Genomic DNA, 19,563 nt, shown 5'->3' on the forward strand with positions numbered 1-19,563 from the left:
CTGGTTTTTGAACGTTATAATTCTTGACGTCTGATTTGTGTCCATTCATTCTTTTACGTAGAGACTCAAAAACAGACTCCAACGAGAGACTGCTGAATTGGAATTAATTTGCAAACTGGATACAATTAACTTAGGCTTGAATAGAGACTGGGAATGGATGAGTCATTACACAAAGTAAAACTATTTCCCCATGGTATTTCTCCCTCCCACCCCACCCCCCCTGTTCCTCTGATATTCTTGTTAACTGCTGGAATTAGCCTACCTTGCTTGTCACCATGAAAGGTTTTCCTCCTTTCCCCCCCCTGCTGCTGGTGATGGCTTATCTTAAGTGATCACTCTCCTTACAGTGTGTATGATAAACCCATTGTTTCATGTTCTCTGTGTGTGTGTATATAAATCTCTCCTCTGTTTTTTCCACCAAATGCATCCGATGAAGTGAGCTGTAGCTCACGAAAGCTTATGCTCTAATAAATTTGTTAGTCTCTAAGGTGCCACGGGTACTCCTTTTCTTTTTGCGAATACAGACTAACACGGCTGCTACTCTGAAACCTAAGAAGGAAATTGACTTTTCAGAGAGAGGAGTGAAACTGACTCACAAAGAGCTGTCAAATGCACAACACCCCTCCGGTCAATGTTGGTTTCAGAGTAGCTGCCGTGTTAGTCTGTATCCATAAAAAGAAAAGGAGGACTTGTGGCACCTTAGAGACTAATAAATTTATTAGAGCATAAGCTTTTGTGAGCTACAGCTCACTTCATCGAATGCATCCAATAAAGTGAGCTGTAGCTCACGAAAGCTTGTGCTCTAATAAATTTGTTAGTCTCTAAGGTGCCACAAGTCCTCCTTTTCTTTTTCCAGTCAATGTTGTTAGTAACTGTTTGTATTATGAGAGCGCTTCAGGACTAAGGCCCCATTATGTTAGCAGATGGTCAAACATGTAAGAAGACAGTTCCTGCTCCTAAGAATTCACAATCATGATGTAAAAAGAGGTTTCAGAGTAGCAGCCGTGTTAGTCTGTATTCGCAAAAAGAAAAGGAGTACTTGTGGCACCTTAGAGACTAACAAATTTATTAGAGCATAAGCTTTCGTGAGCTACAGCTCACTTCATCGGATGCATTTTCCACCAAATGCATCCGATGAAGTGAGCTGTAGCTCACGAAAGCTTATGCTCTAATAAATTTGTTAGTCTCTAAGGTGCCACAAGTACTCCTTTTCTTTTTGATGTAAAAAGAGAAGACGTGGATAATGGGGGAAAGGGCTAATCCAGGCAAACACAGTGATCAGAGATCTCATATAATAACATCCTCATGAGCTCTGCCCATCTTCCCAATACAGTTCAAAATGTTGCCATTCTGAATGGTTTAGCTCCCAGATAGGAAAGAAAGTGGTGGGTTTGATGCTGTATGGAATCTGGGGGACACTTTAGGATATTATGAATATTAAATTTGTAAGATTGCAATGAGTTGTGCCAGATATGCCATGTTAGAGATCTGCAAAAATATTATAATTTGCCAAATATGATATTCTCATTTATGTGTTTGTATCACCTTTTTATTGGGTTATAGATATGTATGTATGTCTGTGTGAGAGGTTGCCCCCCTTGGGATGCCATCTGATGTGCTGAGATACCACTGAGCCTGTCTATTATGCCAGCCTGGGTACCCTTTTTACCAGTCTTGCTGAGCCATGGTATTCTATTAAGTCTCCTCCAGCATGCAGCCAGGAAGGGCCACACCAAACTGAAGAATGAAACAGACACTGAGATCAGTTCTGTGAAGGCTTAGCTTAAGGGACTTGCCCCCAGCATTCACGTGTCCACCTCCTTTGGGGTGCAGACCCAAAGATATACTATTAAATCTGCTTCCTCCCTCAATATGGAGGAAGGTATGCACAAACTCTTACCCTGCCCCCCCAATTGTGACTTGTACAACCGGGGATATATTATAAACAAGAAATATATTTATTAACTACAAAAGGTGAATTTGAAGTGAATATAAGAGATAACAGACAGAACAAAACAGATTACTGAGCAAATAAAATTAAATACACAAGCTAAGCTCAATATACTTAAGAAACAGGTTACAAAATGTAATTTCTCACCCTAGATATTGTCACAGGTAGATTACAGAAAGTTTTTTTTTTTGGATAGGAGAAATTTTATTTTTTAAATTCAAAAGCACATACAGATTTTTATAAATATTAGAGTAGTGTCCTCCTGTCTCGCTAAAACTTACACTTTGGGTGATTATCACCACATACAAAATCTGGCCAGAAAACGTACCTTGGGTAATAAGGGGCTTTAGCCAAACACTTGGCAGCTTTGCAGTCACATTCACACGCTATTTTTTGGCATTTGTCTTCTAGTGAATCTCACACAGCAGCATTGTCTTCACATTCCAAGTTATAGCTCTCTATCTTAGGCTTACAGCCTGCTTGCTCTGCTTTACTGTAGCAGCAGTCATGCTTAAACCAGCACCAGTCTACTTTATCCTTAGGCCAGCCTTGCCCTTCCAGACCACAATAGCATCCATAATGTAGAAAGGCAAAAGGAGTGCGAAAGGCAGCTGCATTGGCCTGCAGCTGGAGATTTCAGGTATTTCCACTCAGATTGGGCACCCTCCCAGCCTGGGTTCAACCCTTCTCCCCTAAGTTCAGTTCTTGCTTCCAGTCTGCAGTTTGGTGTGGCCCTGCCTGTGTGTGTGCTTCTGGGTGACACCCCCAGACAGTTTGGCATCAGCACTACCTAGCCTGCTTGATGGCCCATTAAGGACCATGAGCTATACAACTGACCCATTGAGAGAAAGCAAGGGATACACCTTATGACTCAGCAAGGCATATGCAGGGGCATACCTATGGACAGAAAAGGGCTTCCAAGCCACGTGCTGGGCAACTTATGTTGGAAACAAAGGAAGCACTAGGCCACATGGCAAAAGGCTATAAAAGGCAACTGCCTCTTCTCCATTTTGTCTTCAATCCTTCTTGCCTCTGGAGGAACTTTGCTACAAACTGAAGCTCTGAACAAAGGACTGAATGACTCATCCAAGCTGTGGATATATTCCAGAGGGACTTTCAAGCCAGCAAACTCACCAATACTGCTAGGAACCTGATATATGGACTTTGAAGTCTTTGTATGTAGGTGACTGTTTTATCATTTAACATCTCTCTTCTTGTTCTTTCTTTTTTCTTTATAATAAACCTTTAGTTGTAGACACTAAAGGATGGACTGGCAGCTTGGTGTTTTGGGTAAGATCCAAATCTATACTGACCTGGTAATGTGGCTGAACCTTTGGGGTCAGAAGAACATTTTGTATATGTGAGCAGAGTTTTTAAAATAACTTCTCACTGTACTGGACCTAGGTGCTGACTGGGAGCCAGAGAACTGGAATGCAATAAAGGGGCCTGTGTGATTTCTTTTTTGCTTCTTGATAACTACTGTGGGGGATCAGAAGCACAGTTTATGACTGTTTGAGGAGTTCAATTTCAGTGTTACCCACCAGTCTTGGGAGGATCTGCTCTCCCTTTTGCAGCCTGCCCTGACCTTGGGATTTCTGGTGGGGGCTGCCCCAGGCATCCCGGTCACAGTGGGGAGAATGGGACTGGGGACAGGGGGGAACTTGGTGGAGGAGGGAATGGGGGTGTGTGCACAGATCCTCTGGCATGGGGGTAATGGAGGAATCACAGTGCCCCTGGCATGGGGAGGAGGGTTTGGAGTCGTATAGAGCCCCTGGCATGAGGCAAAGGGGAAATGGGGGACATACAGAGCACAGGGCACAATGTGGGGGACTGGAGAGAATCCCTGAAATAGAAGGGGTTGGGAGATTGGCAGGCAAGGAGTTTATGGGGACCGGAGGGGGGGATGCAAGAAGCCCCATGTGTGCAATCACCTCGGCTTGCAGGAGCGACAAACTGCGTCCCCTCTAGTGCTAGGTATTAAATATAGACCATTCCCTACAGCTCCTATCCCAAGCATAGCGGAGATTTGGGGGGAGAGGGGCACACATTGCACACTCAGGTTTGCACAGTGGTGGACCCCAGAGTTCACACACTCCGGCTGACTGGTGCTGGCGCACACAATGAGTTTGCGCACTCCTCTCTGCACGAGGCACACACTGGAGGGAGTTTAATTGCAAAACGGCCCCGCCCCCCCGGACTGCTAACTCCCAGCCAGAGCGACCCTGAACTACAATCCCCAGCATGCAGCGAGGCAGGAAGGGGCGGAGCGTGGGGCGCCGCGGACTGCTGATTGGCTGGGGCGGAGATTTGAACCGGCCCGGGCGCGAGGGGAGGGAGACGGCTTCGGTTGCTGTTACCCCAACCCCTCCCGGCTCGCTGTGAGTGGGGGCTGGGGGCGCCTGTGGGCAGGGACTCTAGAGGGGGAGGAGGGCACCGTGGGGGAGAGAGGGTGCTGGGAGGGGCCTTGGGGGTTGGCTGGGAGGAGCCCCCAGGGAGGGAAGGAACAGGGAGCTGGCTGGAGGCTGGTGGGGGGGGTACTAGGGGTGGGCGGTGGGGGGGGTTGGAGGCTGGGGGGGGGGTACTAGGGGTGGGCGGTGGGGGGGTTGGAGGCTGGTGGGGGGTACTAGGGGTGGGCGGTGGGGGGGGTTGGAGGCTGGTGGGGGGGGTACTAGGGGTGGGCGGTGGGGGGGGTTGGAGGCTGGTGGGGGGTACTAGGGGTGGGCGGTGGGGGGGGGTTGGAGGCTGGTGGGGGGGTACTAGGGGTGGGCGGTGGGGGGGGTTGGAGGCTGGTGGGGGGGTACTAGGGGTGGGCGGTGGGGGGGGTTGGAGGCTGGTGGGGGGGTACTAGGGGTGGGCGGTGGGGGGGGTTGGAGGCTGGTGGGGGGGGTACTAGGGGCTGGGGCTGGAGGGCGGGTCTGAGTGTATGGGGGTATTGGGAAAAGGTGTGGGGTGAGGAAGACCCCACTGGCAGCAGGGTGTATAGGGCAGACACTCTCCAGGGGGATGGCATGTCTGCTGCTGCTAGGGCAGGCTCTTGGCAGGCGATCCAGAGCCAGGCAGGATTTCACTCTGGAAGTTCTCAAAGTGGGCCGGGACCCCATTTTAATGGGGTGGCCAGGGCTGACTTAGACTTGCTGCGGCCTGGGGCCAAAGCTGAAGCCTGAGGGCTTCAGCCCTGGGTGTCAGGACTCTGATTACTCCCTGTCTGGTGCTGAAACCCTTTTGGCTTTGGTGGTGAGGCCCAGGCTTTGCTCCCCTTCCCCCGGGCAGCAGGGCTCAGGCAGGCTTAGGCTTTGGTCCCCCCTCCTGGGTTGTGTAGTACTTTTTGTTGTCAGAAGGGGGTCCGGTGCAATGAAGTCTGAGAACCCCTGAGCCAGGCTGTTGGTGAATTAACAAGGGAGGTCAGCCCTGAGGGCTAGTTGAGAAGGATCTCCCGGGGCCCACTCGCAAGTGGGTCCCAGGGGAACTAGGGTGATGGTGGAGAGGTGGAAGCAGGATGGTACTTGGCAGAGTCAATGAAATGGCCTGCGAGATGAGCATAGTCATTCAACATTGCAGAAGTTCTGATCCAGCTTACTGTGCACAGTGATGTGGGAAAATGGGAGGGCAGTGAGGGATAAGAACTTTGAGTACAGAGAACTGGTTTGGATGTGTTGCTTTCACCCACATAAGGCCAGCATAGGAGACCTGGAGAGGTTCTCTGTGCAATGGGTCTTTACACACACTTGCGTTTACAGAATTAATTGGCTCACAGAGTTCAAGGCCAGAAAGCATCACTAGATCCTTTAGTCTGACCTGTATAACACAGGCCAGACAATGCCATCCAATCACTCCTGTATCGTGGTTCATTCTTCCTTGCTACAGGCCAGAAGTAGGATGAAGCGCCTAAAAGGAACCAATTTTATGGCACGAACCAGCAATTGGGAGGAGACGAGGGTGCTGCTGTTGGAATTGAAGGTGAGACTGCAGGAGAAGACCTCTGAAACCACTCTCTCTGTGGGAGAAGTGGACGTCTAGCCGTTCTCTGCATCGGACCCTTAGCAAGAAGTATGGGCAGAAAAAAAGTTTGGTATTAACTACCAGAAACAGAGGAAGTTTTGTATATGGATACACAGTTGAGGAACTGGGCGTGTTCCATACTCCCTAGTTGTAGGAGTGCTTAGGGGTCACAGCAGGGAACTGGGGATCAGGACTCCTGGGTGCTATCCTCAGCTCTGCTGCTGACTCAGTGTAACTTCTCAATGGACGCTGCTTTCCTTCTGTGCCGCAGACTCTCCATCTGAAGAACAGGACCAATATTGTCCTGTGAGGGGGTTGGGAGGCCTAATATGAAAATGCTCTGAGATCCTCTGATAAAAGGTGCATATCAGTTGCACTAATCATCTTGTTTCCTTTCAGGAAAGCCTTGCCTGTGCCCCAGAAGACCCAGCCAGTACAAGCAAGCTCTCCTGGCAGAGCACGGCATGTGATAAAATCCTGCGGGCTTGCAACCATTGGCTGGGACTAGGCAGGAGCTGCCTGGCACACTTTGAAAGCCTCTTGGACCTGGCTGAGCTGGCATGCCAGGGTTATATAGCAGCTGGGCCACAGCGTGTTCCCCTGTACCTGGAGAAAATCCTCTACCACCTGCTGAGGAACATTGCCACCCAGGGAGCCTATGATGCCTGCTTAAGGTTTGCTGATCTGCTCTATGCCAACCTGGCAAGGTGCCGGTCCCCAGAGGTGCCTGCTGAAGACTTTGAGGCCATTGCCAAGAGCAGCTTTAGTGTGCTGTGGAAGGGTGCAGATGCCCTTGCTAAATCAGACCAGGCACCAAAGGAAACCAGGGTGGTGCTTTCAGGCCGGCTGCAGGCCGTGCGATTTCTGGTCTTTCTGGAGGAAGACTGCTCAGCCCAGCTGCCCCTGGAGCCCCCATTCTTTACCTCCCAAGTTGCTCGTCAAGCTGCAGCTGCTGCTGTGATGTTTGAGGCCCAAAGAACCCCCCTGAGCAAAGAAGATGCCCGCTTCTTCAGCGAGCAGCTTGCTCGCCACCTGATCATAGCTATACTAGATGGGAGGAGTGCAGCGGAGCCCTTGCCCCTGCAGTGGTCCCTATGCCTGTTCGAGCTCACCTTGGAGCGGTGCCGGCGTCTCTGCAAGAGCAGCTGCTTTGGGGAAGGCAAAGAAGCGATAGACGAAGCCCAGGGCTACCTGGAAGGAACTGGTGACATTGGGAAGGGCTTTGGTGCTGCTCTGGGTCTCCTTCGTGCCGGAGTCCGGCTGAACCAGGTATTAGCACTGGGTGAGAATCAGGCCGGGCTGCCCCTCTCCCAAGCTGCTGCAGCTCTGAGCTGTGCAGCTGGAGTCCCTGAGCCCCTGCCCAGAGTGCTGGGTGAAAGCTGCCAGTTCATTGTCTCCTCCCTAAATGGATACATGAAGAAGAGCAAGCGGAGGCTGTTTAGCCTGGAGGACATCCTTGGCCTTTCCGCCTTCATGGAGGGTTATTCCTGGCTTCTTCGTAGGCTGCTGGATAGCGTGAGTAAAGCTTGTGATTTAGGGGCTTCCCCTAGGTGCGGTGGGGCCTGAGACACAAAGAGTTGTGCCAGGGTTTCACCTGGGCTTTGTACACAGCCCGGGAGTGCAGCAAAGGATCAGACTCATTGGCAGCTGGGATCTTTCGAGCTCCAGGGCTCTAAAGCCCAGTCTGGCATTAGGCTGGGGATTGCCTATGGCTGAGGTGCCACTTCCGCAGTACACCCGCTTTGCACTGCAGAAAGGAAGCACGCTCTCTGGGTAACTCTACGCTGCAGCCGGAGCTTCGGTAGACATACCTGCACTAGCTTTGATAGAACTAGCACACTCAAAATAGCAGTGTAGCCACAGCCGAGCTGCCTCAGCACAATCCCGTCTGAGACCCTAAGAAGTACGTATGCGAACGGCTAATGTCTGCTGCTGCCCATGCTGCAGCAACGCTGTTTTTAATGTGCTAGCTCGATCCAAGGTAGTGTGTGTTGGTCTCCCCAAGATGGAAATTACACCTCCAGTTGCAGTGTAGACGTCTCCTCTGTCTGGGAATCATGTGGCCTTTCAAAAACTAACCTGTTAGGGTGCACAGGTGTGTCTCCACCTGGTAAAGGGGCTCTGCTGACAAATACAAGCTTCCCTTCCCTGTGAGCTAGATGAGGACTAATAAGGATGCATCGCAGATGAGCGGGGTGGGCTAGTATGTGGATGCAGGCCAGTTGCTGCTGCTGTTGTTTGATGATAGTGCAACCTTTTGTATTGTTTCAATGGGGCCTGATCAATGTGTTGAGCTAGTACGGATGCTCCTTGGGGATGCCAGTGTGCGTTCTCCATGCTGATCTGTGGACTGCCTTTTTGTTTTCCCTCTTCAGATTCCTCCTGACAACACGAAACAGCAGCAAGCCGTGAAACAGCTACACTATCACAGCCTGCAGCTCTGCACCACAGTGGCATATGATGCCTTCCTGGGTTCCCAGGTACTGGTAGTGGAAGGAATAGGGTACACCACTAGGAGCTCGGAGTAGGCAAGGGAGATTTCCAAGGAGCGTGGGTGCAAAAAAATTAAGCTTCTCATTGCTGGATCGGTCCCAATCTGAGGCCACTGAACTCCCATGTGGAGGCTGGTTCACTGAGGTCCTGGCTCAGCAGGGCTCTGAATGCTGTAATGGCAACACTCCCCCGCTCTGAGATTGCTTAGTCTCATCCAGCCTACCGCTGAACAATAGGATGGATGCCTTATGCAGCCTTCCTTGATTGGAAGGTTTCTGATTCGAGTGGGCTGAAGGTGCCATAGAGCATCACTGAATGGCCAGCAGGTCAGCGGGAGATGTCCTCTAGGAGCCATGGTTCTTGCAGGTTGTTATGAGCATAAACTACATTTATTACACCAGGGTTCCCTCTTGCCAGTTGCTTTCTCCTCTCACTCAAATGAAGGCAGTGTGGTCATGTGGTTAGTGTTGGGAAATCTGGATTCTATTCCTGAATCTGCCCTTGACTCCCTGTAAACCCTCAGCTTTTGACTCTGGGCTGCACTATTAGAGGCCTAGTGGCTAGGGCAGTGGACTGGGACTCAGGAGACCTGGTCCAATTCCTGACCGTCACTGCTTTGCTGGGTGACCTTGGGCAAATCACTCTGCCTCCTTGTGCTTTAGTTTTCCCAGCTGCAAAATGGAGATATTTACCTTGGTAAAGTGCTGTGAGATCTACAGGTGAGAAGTATTATGCAAGAGCTAGGTGGTGGTGGTCCTCTTCTATGTGGCATGAAACTTTAACCAGTATTTTGAGTACCTGGTGTATTTCATCTGGAAGTCAGACTGCTTTGCAAAGGCAAGTCAATTCTCACAGTCACCACTCTATACGCTAACCAGCAATAGCAACTCCAAGTGTGGTGGTGACCCTCTTAATTCTGAGCATAGCTAGCAGATAAAGGCTGTGCAACAGTGGAAGAATGCTGCTTTGTGCTCTTAATCCCTGATTATTTCTTTCCCATGCAACTGCTCAAATGTTCCAGCATTCCTGCTGCATCTCCCTGGCTCCCCAAACCTCTGATTTTCCACAGGTGGAAGGGGCGGCTGGATTGGAGCAGCTGGTGGGCTCTTGCCAAAGTGTCATTTCCTTGATGCTTGATGCACTAGAGGGGCCCTCTGAACAAGACCAGGTGGAATACCTTGATGTCACAGGTCAGTCCCTGAGCCTCTGAGCATGGTCCTGCTCCATCATGGGTTACAAGACTTGCTGTCTGTGGGGAGGGAATGGCCTTCCCAATGTTTACCTGCTCTGTGCTGCTCTGCGAGAGGATCTGGTCCTTTACCCTGAATGCAGAACAAAACTCAGCATGAAAAAAGTTGCAACATTCACTAACGCCCCACAAATATCCTAAGCCCCACTGGGCTGCCAGGGAGAGAAACTAACCTCTACCTCCACTGAGATCCCTCTGCCAGGTCTGACTGAGATTTTTCCCTTCTAGGCAGGGAAGCATTGCTATCATTCTGGGCTCCTCCCTATCCTGCAAAAGCTCTAACCTGTAGTAGCTGGAACAGGCGTGGCTTGTGACCAGATGGCCCTGGTTCTTTGGATTACAAAATCCTTCCCAGAGTAACCGTGTGCTGCTGCTGGACTGGAGCTGACTACAGAATGTGGTATTGGAAAGTCTTGCCACTGGATGGTGCTAAGACTCCCATGTGAACTGGAACAAGAGCAGCATGATGACTGCTGCTACTCCTTTCTCTTGCCCCAAGCCTCTCTGAACTTCTGCTTCTTGGTTCCTGTTTGTCCTGGTAATCCCTGCTTCTAGGGAGCAGTGGCTCCACTGCAGTGTCTTTCCTGATGAGACCCTAAAGAAAGTGTTCTTCCTATACCCTGTGAGCCATCCTCTTCCTCCCACCTCAGTATCACTATCAACTGTTCTAGTATTACTAGTATTACTGTTCTAGTAATACTCACCAGCAACCACACACCACACAACAGAACCACTAACCCAGGAACCTATCCTTGCAACAAAGCCCGTTGCCAACTCTGTCCACATATCTATTCAGGGGATACCATCATAGGGCCTAATCACATCAGCCACACTATCAGAGGCCACACTATCGTTCACCTGCGCATCTACCAATGTGATATATGCCATCATGTGCCAGCAATGCCCCTCTGCCATGTACATTGGCCAAACTGGACAGTCTCTACGTAAAAGAATGAATGGACACAAATCAGACGTCAAGAATTATAACATTCAAAAACCAGTTGGAGAACACTTCAATCTCTCTGGTCACTCGATCACAGACCTAAGAGTGGCTATCCTTCAACAAAAAAGCTTCAAAAACAGACTCCAACGAGAGACTGCTGAATTGGAATTAATTTGCAAACTGGATACAATTAACTTAGGCTTGAATAGAGACTGGGAATGGATGAGTCATTACACAAAGTAAAACTATTTCCCCATGGTATTTCTCCCCCCCCACCCCCCACTGTTCCTCTGATATTCTTGTTAACTGCTGGAATTAGCCTACCTTGCTTGTCACCATGAAAGGTTTTCCTCCTTCCCCCCCCTGCTGCTGGTGATGGCTTATCTTAAGTGATCACTCTCCTTACAGTGTGTATGATAAACCCATTGTTTCATGTTCTCTGTGTGTGTGTGTGTGTGTGTGTGTATATATATATAAATCTCTCCTCTGTTTTTTCCACCAAATGCATCCGATGAAGTGAGCTGTAGCTCACGAAAGCTTATGCTCTAATAAATTTGAATAGTCTCTAAGGTGCCACAAGTACTCCTTTTCTTTTTGCGAATACAGACTAACACGGCTGCTACTCTGAAAACTGTTCTAGTGGCAGGTGATTTGAACAGACCTTCCTCCCTCCTCCTTTAGCCCCCACCTCCCACTCAGTCCCAGGAAGTGCTTGGCCTGCTTTTGCATCTGACTCTTCCCACTCTTCCTCTTCTTTAAATCTGCACTGCAGGGAAATGACTGAGCATCTTGTGGCCCAAAGAGCAGTGAAGGATCAGAGTGTGGGCTTGAGACCTCACAAAGTCCACCCTGGGATGGAAGTGTGTGTGTTACTGGTACCAGTATCCATTGGAGAAATTGATATCCATGCCTTGCACATTGCAAGTCATAGGATTAGGGGGATGTTCAAACCAGGGAATGTGGGGAGAGGGGCCCCAGAATGGTGACGTGGATCTGTATAAAAGCCTTCAGCCTTTTTCGTCAAGAGGGGGTGGTATCCTACATTAACTGAACTCTTGGGGCCTGATCCTGTCACTTGTGCAAATCTCTAGCAATTCAACTAAAGTCAGTGGAGTAGCACCAGGGTAAGTGAGGAGATTTGGATGCACCAGTTTGGTACTGACTGGTGGGTCTCCTCCTGTCAGTGTTTACACTTCCTCTGTAGACTGATGCTTTCTTCTGATGGGATGGCTGTGTGGAGTTTGCAACTGTAGCTCTCTAACAGGAGGTGCCCAAGGCAAATCCTTCCTTTTGAGACCAAATACGGTGCCTCCATGACATACTCTCCTTGCTGGAGTATAGGGGACAGTATCTGTAAGTGGCTACACATGGCTGTCACTAGGCCAGTGAGATCCTTGATGCTCTGCTGGAAAATCCAGATCTCTCCAGACAAGCTGTTTGCCATTGCTCCCACAGCTCATGGAGACTGAGCAGACAGATTCTCTTGCAAGGGTATTGGTAACAAGGCTTGCAGAATGAGGGCGGTGGGCTACTATCCTCCATAGGGGCAAGGACAGTGTGAGAGTAATGTAATCTTGTAGTGAGGCAGCCTTTAATATTCATGCTTTTGTTTGCTGTGGCAGCCTCGTGTGCATTCAAGCTGGCCTATGGCTTCTACAGCCAGAAGCTGTATGTGGAGGCCAGTTCGGTGACTGAGGTGTTCTGCCGGAAGCTGGGGAGGGCAGAATCCTGTAAATATCCAGAGATGTCCACAGAAAGAGTGAGTAGCTGTCTAAGATTCTGGGTAGCTAACTGGGGGTTTGGGGGTCTGGTGTAAGGGAGCCATGAGCTTGAGTACCTGGGTTATAGGAACCAGACTTCCATGAAGGCAGTATGTTCAGGCCCTGAGTGTCAGGAGATGCAAGGCACTTCCTTTCTGTCCTCTAGTGATGTGGAGTCCTGACTGGCTCTCCACCAGGATGTGGGGCTTGGGCCTCTAGGGCCCAGGGAACAGGGAGGCTTTTGCAGATTGTGCCTCCTTGCAGGGATTAGGTGGAAGTGAATCTCATCCGTCCTGTTCCAAACTGCTCCTTCAAGTCACGCTCTCTGTCTTTCTGCAGTTGCACAAATGCTTTAAGCTGCAGGTGGAAAGCTACAGGAAGCTGTGCTGGTTTGAGAAGGGCCTTGAGTCGGTGGCACTCTGGCTGGCCGCACTGCATAGCAAAATCACGGAGCAGATGGCAGAGCCAGTCTTGCTCTGGGTCAGAGTCAAAATGGATGCAACAAAAAATGGAGATGAAGACTTGAGACTAAAGTAAGGAAGGGGCTGAAATCAGGGGTGGGAGCATTTCTTTTGGCCTGTCATTTCATGGATCCTGGAACTGGGAGCCATGATTCCTGGGGTCTATCCTGCTTCAGCCAGTCACCTTGTGGTCACTGCTCTCTGCCTCAGTTTCCCCATCTGTAAAATGGAAGTGTATTTCTCCCAGTAGCCCAAAACAGATCTGTTGTCACACACACAACCTAGTCACTATCCTAGCATAGATACAACTGTGTAAGTAATGATTAGCGCCCTACTAAATTCACTTCTGTTTTGGTCAATTTCAGTCATAGAATTTTAAAAATAGCAAATTTTATGATTTCAGCTACTTAAATCTGAAATTTCAGGGTGTTATACTAGAGGTCCTGACCCCAAAAATGAGTTGTGGCGGGTCACAAGGTTATTGTGGGGTGGGGGGGTTGCGAAACTGCTACCCTTACTTCTGTGCTGCTGGTGGCGGCGCTGCTTTCAGAGCTGGGCAGCTGGAGAGCGGTGGCTGCTGGCTGGGAGTCCAGCTCTGACGGCACAGCTGCCGCCAGCAGCAGCGCAGAAGTAAGGAGTGGTGTGGTATGGTATTGCCACTCTTACTTCTGCACTGCTGCCTGCAGAGCTGGGCCCTTGACCAGCAGCTACCACTCTCTGGTTGCTCAGCACTGGAGGCAGCAGCACAGAAGTAAGGATGGCATGGTACGGTATTGCCACCCTTATTTCTGCACTGCTGCTGGCGGTGCTGCCTTCAGAGCTGGGTGCCTGGCCAACGTCTGCCATGCTTCGGCCACCCAGCTCTGAAGGCAGCGCAGAAGTACGGGTGACAATACCATGACCCTCTCCCTAAAATAACCTTGTGACCCCCCTTCCCCCCACAACTCATTTGGGTCAGGCCCCTCTATGAGAAACACTGGTCTCTCCAATGAAATCTGTATAGTATAGGGTAAAAGCGCACAAAAGACCAGATTTCACAGTCTGAGCCGCATTTTTTTTGTGGCTGTGAATTTGGTAGGCCCTAATAATGATCAAAGCTATTGACATACCTAAAGACTAACCTGACGCTTGCCAGAAGAAATGCTACCTTGGCTAGAAAGCTGGGTCTGTGCTGTAGTGCACAGCTATGGGTGGGGCTATCAGGAGCCCTAGCAGCCATCTTGACTGGCCCACCTCCAAGCACTGCTCTGGTCTGATCTGCATGTTTGCTGCAGGACTCTGAAGGATGGCTTGGAGGGGCACGGCCTGGATATAGGGACCCTGGTGTCTGTGCTCTCTGAAGAACTGAAAGCCTACAAGGCTACACGGGCCGACACGGGGCAGGAGCGCTTCAATGTGATTTGTGACCTGCTGGAGATCTGCTCAGAGGAGAGCGGCCGAGAGCATGAGCGGGCGGTGAACCTGGTGGAGCTGGCCCAGGTGCTGTGTTATCATGACTACACGGAGCAGACCGCCTGGTGAGTGGCGGGTGGGGCGGGCCTCATCACGTTCCTATCTGCCTGTCCCTCTGCTACCTGCTTCCTGCAGCAGTTCTGATTGGCTACCCTTCCCCAGGAGGCAGCCACGTGGGGAAAGCAGCCTGTTGTGGGGAGTTCCTCAGCAGTACTGAAAACATGGGGCCACTTAGTGACCCAGCTTCTGTCTTACAAATGTTGTTTCTAGATCTGCAGCCCCTGGCACCCTGTAAGCAATAGAGATTGCTCCAGGTATGTGCAGGGCAGGAGATGTCTCCATTATACTAATGATCCCTATAACAGAGCTACTGAATAAAAGGGGCCACGTCTTTCTATTGTGCCTACCATCTGGGAGGTTCATGTTCCACCTACTCTACAGCGGCATTCCATGGAGTTCCTCTAGAAGACTAAAGGTGCTAAGGCTCCCGGACTGTTGGGCTGCCCCTGGTGTGAACTATCAATGGGTTTGGCCTTGCATGACTCCTCTTCCCTGGTTTGAATCTCATGGTGCCAGACAATAGCCCTGGGGACTGAAGGCCTCTCTGTACAGTACATGTCTTATGGAGACACTAGTGGTAAGACAAGGGACTGGAATATGGGAGACTTGGGTTCTGTACCAAGCTCTGTCACTTAATTGCTGACCTGTGCCCATTTCCCTTCTCTAAAATGGGGATGATATTTTCCCACCTTCTGTGAAGTGCTGTGAGATCCTTGAGGGTGAGTCTGTCTCCTCTCCTGTAGCTCCTCCCTGGACTCAGTACGGGAGGCCCTGCGACTGTTGGACTCTGTACCTGTTAGTGCTGAGAACCAGGAGCAGCTCCTGGATGACAAAGCACAGGCCTTGCTCTGGCTCTACATCTGCACCCTCGAATCCAAAATGCAGGAGGTAGGTGGCTGCAGCAGCGGTGTGATGCAGTGCTGGTGATTCTGATCAAACCTCACTGCCATGTGGGAGGTCTATGCTCCGGAGCCACCTCGGCATTGTACTGGGGTGAGGACAGTGTTCTGGGTGTCAAGGGTAGGTGAGAGGCTTCGGTACCGCAGTCATGGTGCTGTCTTCGGGGAGTTTTGCCCGGGGGCAGCCCCAGTATCAATAGGGCCAATGAAAAGCTCTCCAACTGCCTGATCACCACAATGAGAAGTGGTGGATGCCATGTGTGCCAGCTATGCCTGGTTTAAACTAGATATACCAGGTGTCTTTCTAGTAGAACGTCAATGGTCCACCTGTAGAGACTGGCTGCAAAGCACCAGCATCTGCAGCAGTGAAATGGCTGAGCAGGAAGGACAGGGAAGTGCCCATGCTGCTCCCATGCAGTTGTCTGGGATGATGTCCTTGAAAGCCTTCCCCATGCCTGGCCCATCAGACTGGCTGCCTTCCCCCCAAGGGGTGAAAAGCCAGTGGTGATGGAGCTGAGACAAACTCTTACCCCCTGATACTAGCTCTTCTCCCATCAGATGTCCCATTAACAATGTGCTGTAACTGCCTTGGCTTCTCTCAACCTGTTGCAGAGCATTGAGAGGGACCAGAGAGCCAGAGACCAGGGGCACAAGAACCTGGAGGATTTTGAACCCAATGACCTCAACTATGAAGACAAGCTCCAAGATGACAAGTTCCTGTACAACAGCATCTCCTTCAACCTGGTGGCAGATTCTGGTGAGGACCCTCTCTGTGGTGGTACAATTAAATGCCAACAGTATCTTGGAGCAATGCCTAACTCTTCCGGTCTGGGTTAAACCGATCCATTGGGCCCAGGAAAGAAAATCCCTGAGGTGGGGGTGAAGCACACAGTCTCCCATTCAATCTTCCAGGGTGCAAGGGGGTGGGGGATGCTCCCATGGGGAGCAAAGGGAATGTATCCCACAATTCTGCCACTGCAGTGGGTGTGGGATTGGTGGTCTCTCCATTGTTTAGTTGAGCCCATTGGGCCTATCTGGATTCTGTCACCTGCAAACCTACAACACCCCTGCTTGCATGTGGTGGCGGTTGTTGAATCATTCCCTCTGCCTTCTCTCAAGAACCATTTGGTCACTGCTGCTATAAAGGTGGGTTTTATCCATGTCTGATCCTCTGGCCCTGGAGGAAGAGGGATCAGACCCCTGGTGGCTGAGTGACAGCTACATGCCTTGATTTTTAGCACAGGCCAAGTGCCTGGATGATGCCCTTGCCTTGTGGAAGAAGCTCCTGGCCAAGAAGGGAGTCCCGGCAGTGCGCAGTGCCGAGCAGACCGTGGTCTCCCTGCACATCCTGGCAGCACTCTACAGAATGATGGCAAAGGTATTTGGAGCCTTGGGTTCTGATGGGCTGGGGAGGTGGCTTCGTCATAGCCTTGTGGCATTGAGAGGGCTAGTCAACATGAACATCGACGTGCATGAGGGCTTCAGACTAGTACTAACCTTAGGTCATCTCTATAGCTACTCACACTAAAGTTATTTGTGTCTGACCTAGTGGCTAAAAGTGAGTCAGCATGTTGTTGACTTGTGTGACCCTTCATGTTTTAATCAAGTGCCTGTGCTGCTCTAGCCAAGGGGAAATTGAGGCAGAGAACAGTCTGGCCACAAGGTGAGTGGCTGAACCAGGGTAGACCCCAGGAATCCTGGCTACTACAAAAGAAATGCTCCCACCGCTGATTTCAGCCCCCTCCGTACTTTAGTCTCAGTCTTCATCTCCATTTTTTGTTGCATCCATTTTGACTCTGACCCAGAGCAAGACTGGCTCTGCCATCTGCTCTGTGATCTTGCTATGCAGCGCGGCCAGCCAGAGTGCCACAGACTCAAGGCCCTTGTGGGCACTGCAGCCCCAGCACTTGGTGCTCCCTGACATGATCAGTGATCAACTTCTGTTGATCCTCCTTCCTCCCTAGATTAGGACTATAGCCTGACCTACAGCAGCACTTCCTATTGGGCCATGTAGTTGGGTATCCCTATCTCAACAGTAGCCTGTTCTAAATGTTTTGGAGGAAGGTGTCACACATGGCCATGGAGGTTTCATTCCTGACCCTTAGCCATTGGCGGTTGGCTTATGCCCTGAAGCATGAGGATTTATATTCTTACACTTTTATCTACTGTAACAGGGGGGTGGGGGTGGGAGGTGTTCATATAAACATTCAGCTCTTGAAGCCAATTAAAATCTTGTCTTGGTACCTTGTGGCAGGGAATTCACAGGCTAATTATATGATGTCAGTTTCCTGTGTCACCTTTTTCTAATCTCATTATGAGGGTCAATAGGAGCCTCCTGGTTGTGACAGTCTCTGTAACAATCTCTGTTTGTATCTCGCTCTCATGTCTCCTCTTTAAACAGTCCTAATCTCTTCCACTGTGGCTTCCTGTGGTCCCCTCTCTATTTGGGTACTCACACAGCCCTCATTGCTGTAGGAGTGTTTGTCTCTCCTCTCCTCTCTCCCTGCAGCTTGCTGCTCTGAAGGGTCATGTAACTCTTAAATGGCTGCAATACCTCATCCTGAAGTGGGTGAAGTGATGGCTTTAAAGTATGTGCGGCATGTCTAGGATGAGCCTCCAAAGAGATGGGGTGTATTTGTTTTCCTTGTCCCACAGCCGCTGCAGTCCTTGGAAAGCTATCTCCTGATCAGAACCCTCTCCGGTGTCCTTGGTGACTGGCTTGGGACAGCCAACGCCTTGTGTCAAGTGACTAAACTACTGTTCCTGCTGGAGAGTCCCAGTGAAGCCAAGGTAAGTATCAAGGTTAGGGTGGTGGTAAAAAGGTGACTTACAGGAGTAGTTCCCAAGGTGGGGTCTGTCTGGGCTTATGTGGGGGTCATCCTTTGAGCCAGAGGGGCATTCTAGCACTTTTGCTGCATGGAGGATGGCATTTTCTCAATGGCCTCCTTCACACACCATGCATGAGAGATCATGCTGGCGGGGTTTGTTCCAGTACTATTGGAAATGAAGGGGGTTTGGGACAATTAGGCAGCCTCCAAAAAGGTTCTTGGTGGAAAGAAACTTGGGAGCCACTGATACACAGGCCGATGGTGCCGTGCTCTGCTAGGGTGGGAACGCTTGGCCTAATTTCCATGCTCTGAACTGTCAAGCCTGGAGAGTTGTACACATGGTAGGTCTGCCTTTCAGCTTTTCAGAGTACTGTTGCTGTCTTCTAGGATTGTGAAGGGGAGGTGAAGAAAAGCTAGCTGCTCAGTACATGGGAGTTCAGTGGAAGAGGTGGCTTCTAATGTGATCCTAATCTTCCAGCTTTTGTGGTGCTCTGTGCCTCTTAAGATTTTTAACATGACCATGGTTGAGCTGAATTCAGTTATCACTCTGTGGCAATCCCTGGACTGGGCATGCTTCATTTGGCTTATCTCCTTTCAGATCTTCCTGGAAGAAGCAGAGGCCTGCTTGCAAAAGGCTGACTGCAGCAGTGATTCCTATCTAGTGCTGAAGCAAACGTGCCTTATGCTCCATAGCCAACTGTGCTGTGCAAACCATAAGGTAACCAACCCTTTGAGATGTAGCTCCTGTTGCTTGATAAACAAAAGGACTGGAAAGTTTCAGCTCTGCAGAAATCATTAATGTGACCTTTAAATATGGATCTACTAGAGCTAGTTGGAAAATGGAGCTTTCCCCTGCACACAGAAAATTCAGCTTTTTGGGGCGGGGCCTGTAATAGTTTGATTCTGAAATACAGCTGCTATGCCTCATGGGACATGTAGTCTCAGTACCTTGAGCTCCCATTGTCCTATAGACTGGACTCCCTGTCTGGACTCCTCTCCCATGATGCATCATTATGATGCACCTCCCCCCTCCCCATTCCTCCTGTGCATGGTAGTCATGTGGCCCTGGAGCACCATGGGAGATGGAGTCTGGTCAATAGAAGAAAGTGGAAGCATGAGATGCCTTGGTGACATTTCAGAATTAACATATTTCAGTTTTCAGGCAGAAAATTTCTTTGACAAACCATAACGCCCCATGGAATGCAGATACTCTTTTTTTTTTTTTTTTTTTTTTTTTTAATGAAAAGCTCAATTTAGTTGAAACCCTTGCATGTTTAATAGAAAACTTTTGTATTTGCCCAATAGCCACCTTGTTTAGGAGTCAAAGCCCACCCTGGCACCACTGGGAAAGGAATCTTTGAAGATCTGATGCCAGCATGGAAACCTTTCTGTTCAGCTGTGAGAGGACTTAGAGTAATGAGTCCTCTGCAAGCCAGACTGTTCGCTTATATGCTCCTGAGGGAAGGTG

General features: G+C 50.1%; 1 protein-coding gene across 2 annotated transcripts in view; it reads left to right on the forward strand.

Annotated features, from left to right (window-relative positions):
- The first annotated feature begins 4,198 nt into the window (after nt 1-4,198).
- Nucleotides 4,199-19,563, forward strand: part of ESPL1 (extra spindle pole bodies like 1, separase) — a 29,637-nt gene continuing 14,272 nt past the window's right edge. For both annotated transcript variants that reach the window (XM_043506636.1, XM_038379174.1), the window contains exons 1-13: nt 4,199-4,329; nt 5,816-5,908; nt 6,350-7,465; nt 8,326-8,430; nt 9,513-9,633; nt 12,258-12,394; nt 12,735-12,928; nt 14,131-14,373; nt 15,112-15,256; nt 15,880-16,024; nt 16,506-16,645; nt 17,923-18,057; nt 18,694-18,813. In XM_043506636.1, coding sequence (XP_043362571.1) covers nt 5,828-5,908; nt 6,350-7,465; nt 8,326-8,430; nt 9,513-9,633; nt 12,258-12,394; nt 12,735-12,928; nt 14,131-14,373; nt 15,112-15,256; nt 15,880-16,024; nt 16,506-16,645; nt 17,923-18,057; nt 18,694-18,813 — 2,682 coding nt within the window. In that variant the 5' untranslated portion in view covers nt 4,199-4,329; nt 5,816-5,827. The remainder of the gene's footprint in view (nt 4,330-5,815; nt 5,909-6,349; nt 7,466-8,325; nt 8,431-9,512; nt 9,634-12,257; nt 12,395-12,734; nt 12,929-14,130; nt 14,374-15,111; nt 15,257-15,879; nt 16,025-16,505; nt 16,646-17,922; nt 18,058-18,693; nt 18,814-19,563) is intronic.

This window comes from Dermochelys coriacea, chromosome 20 (genome assembly GCF_009764565.3).
Source record: "Dermochelys coriacea isolate rDerCor1 chromosome 20, rDerCor1.pri.v4, whole genome shotgun sequence".
In the NCBI taxonomy this organism is placed as follows: domain Eukaryota; kingdom Metazoa; phylum Chordata; order Testudines; family Dermochelyidae; genus Dermochelys; species Dermochelys coriacea.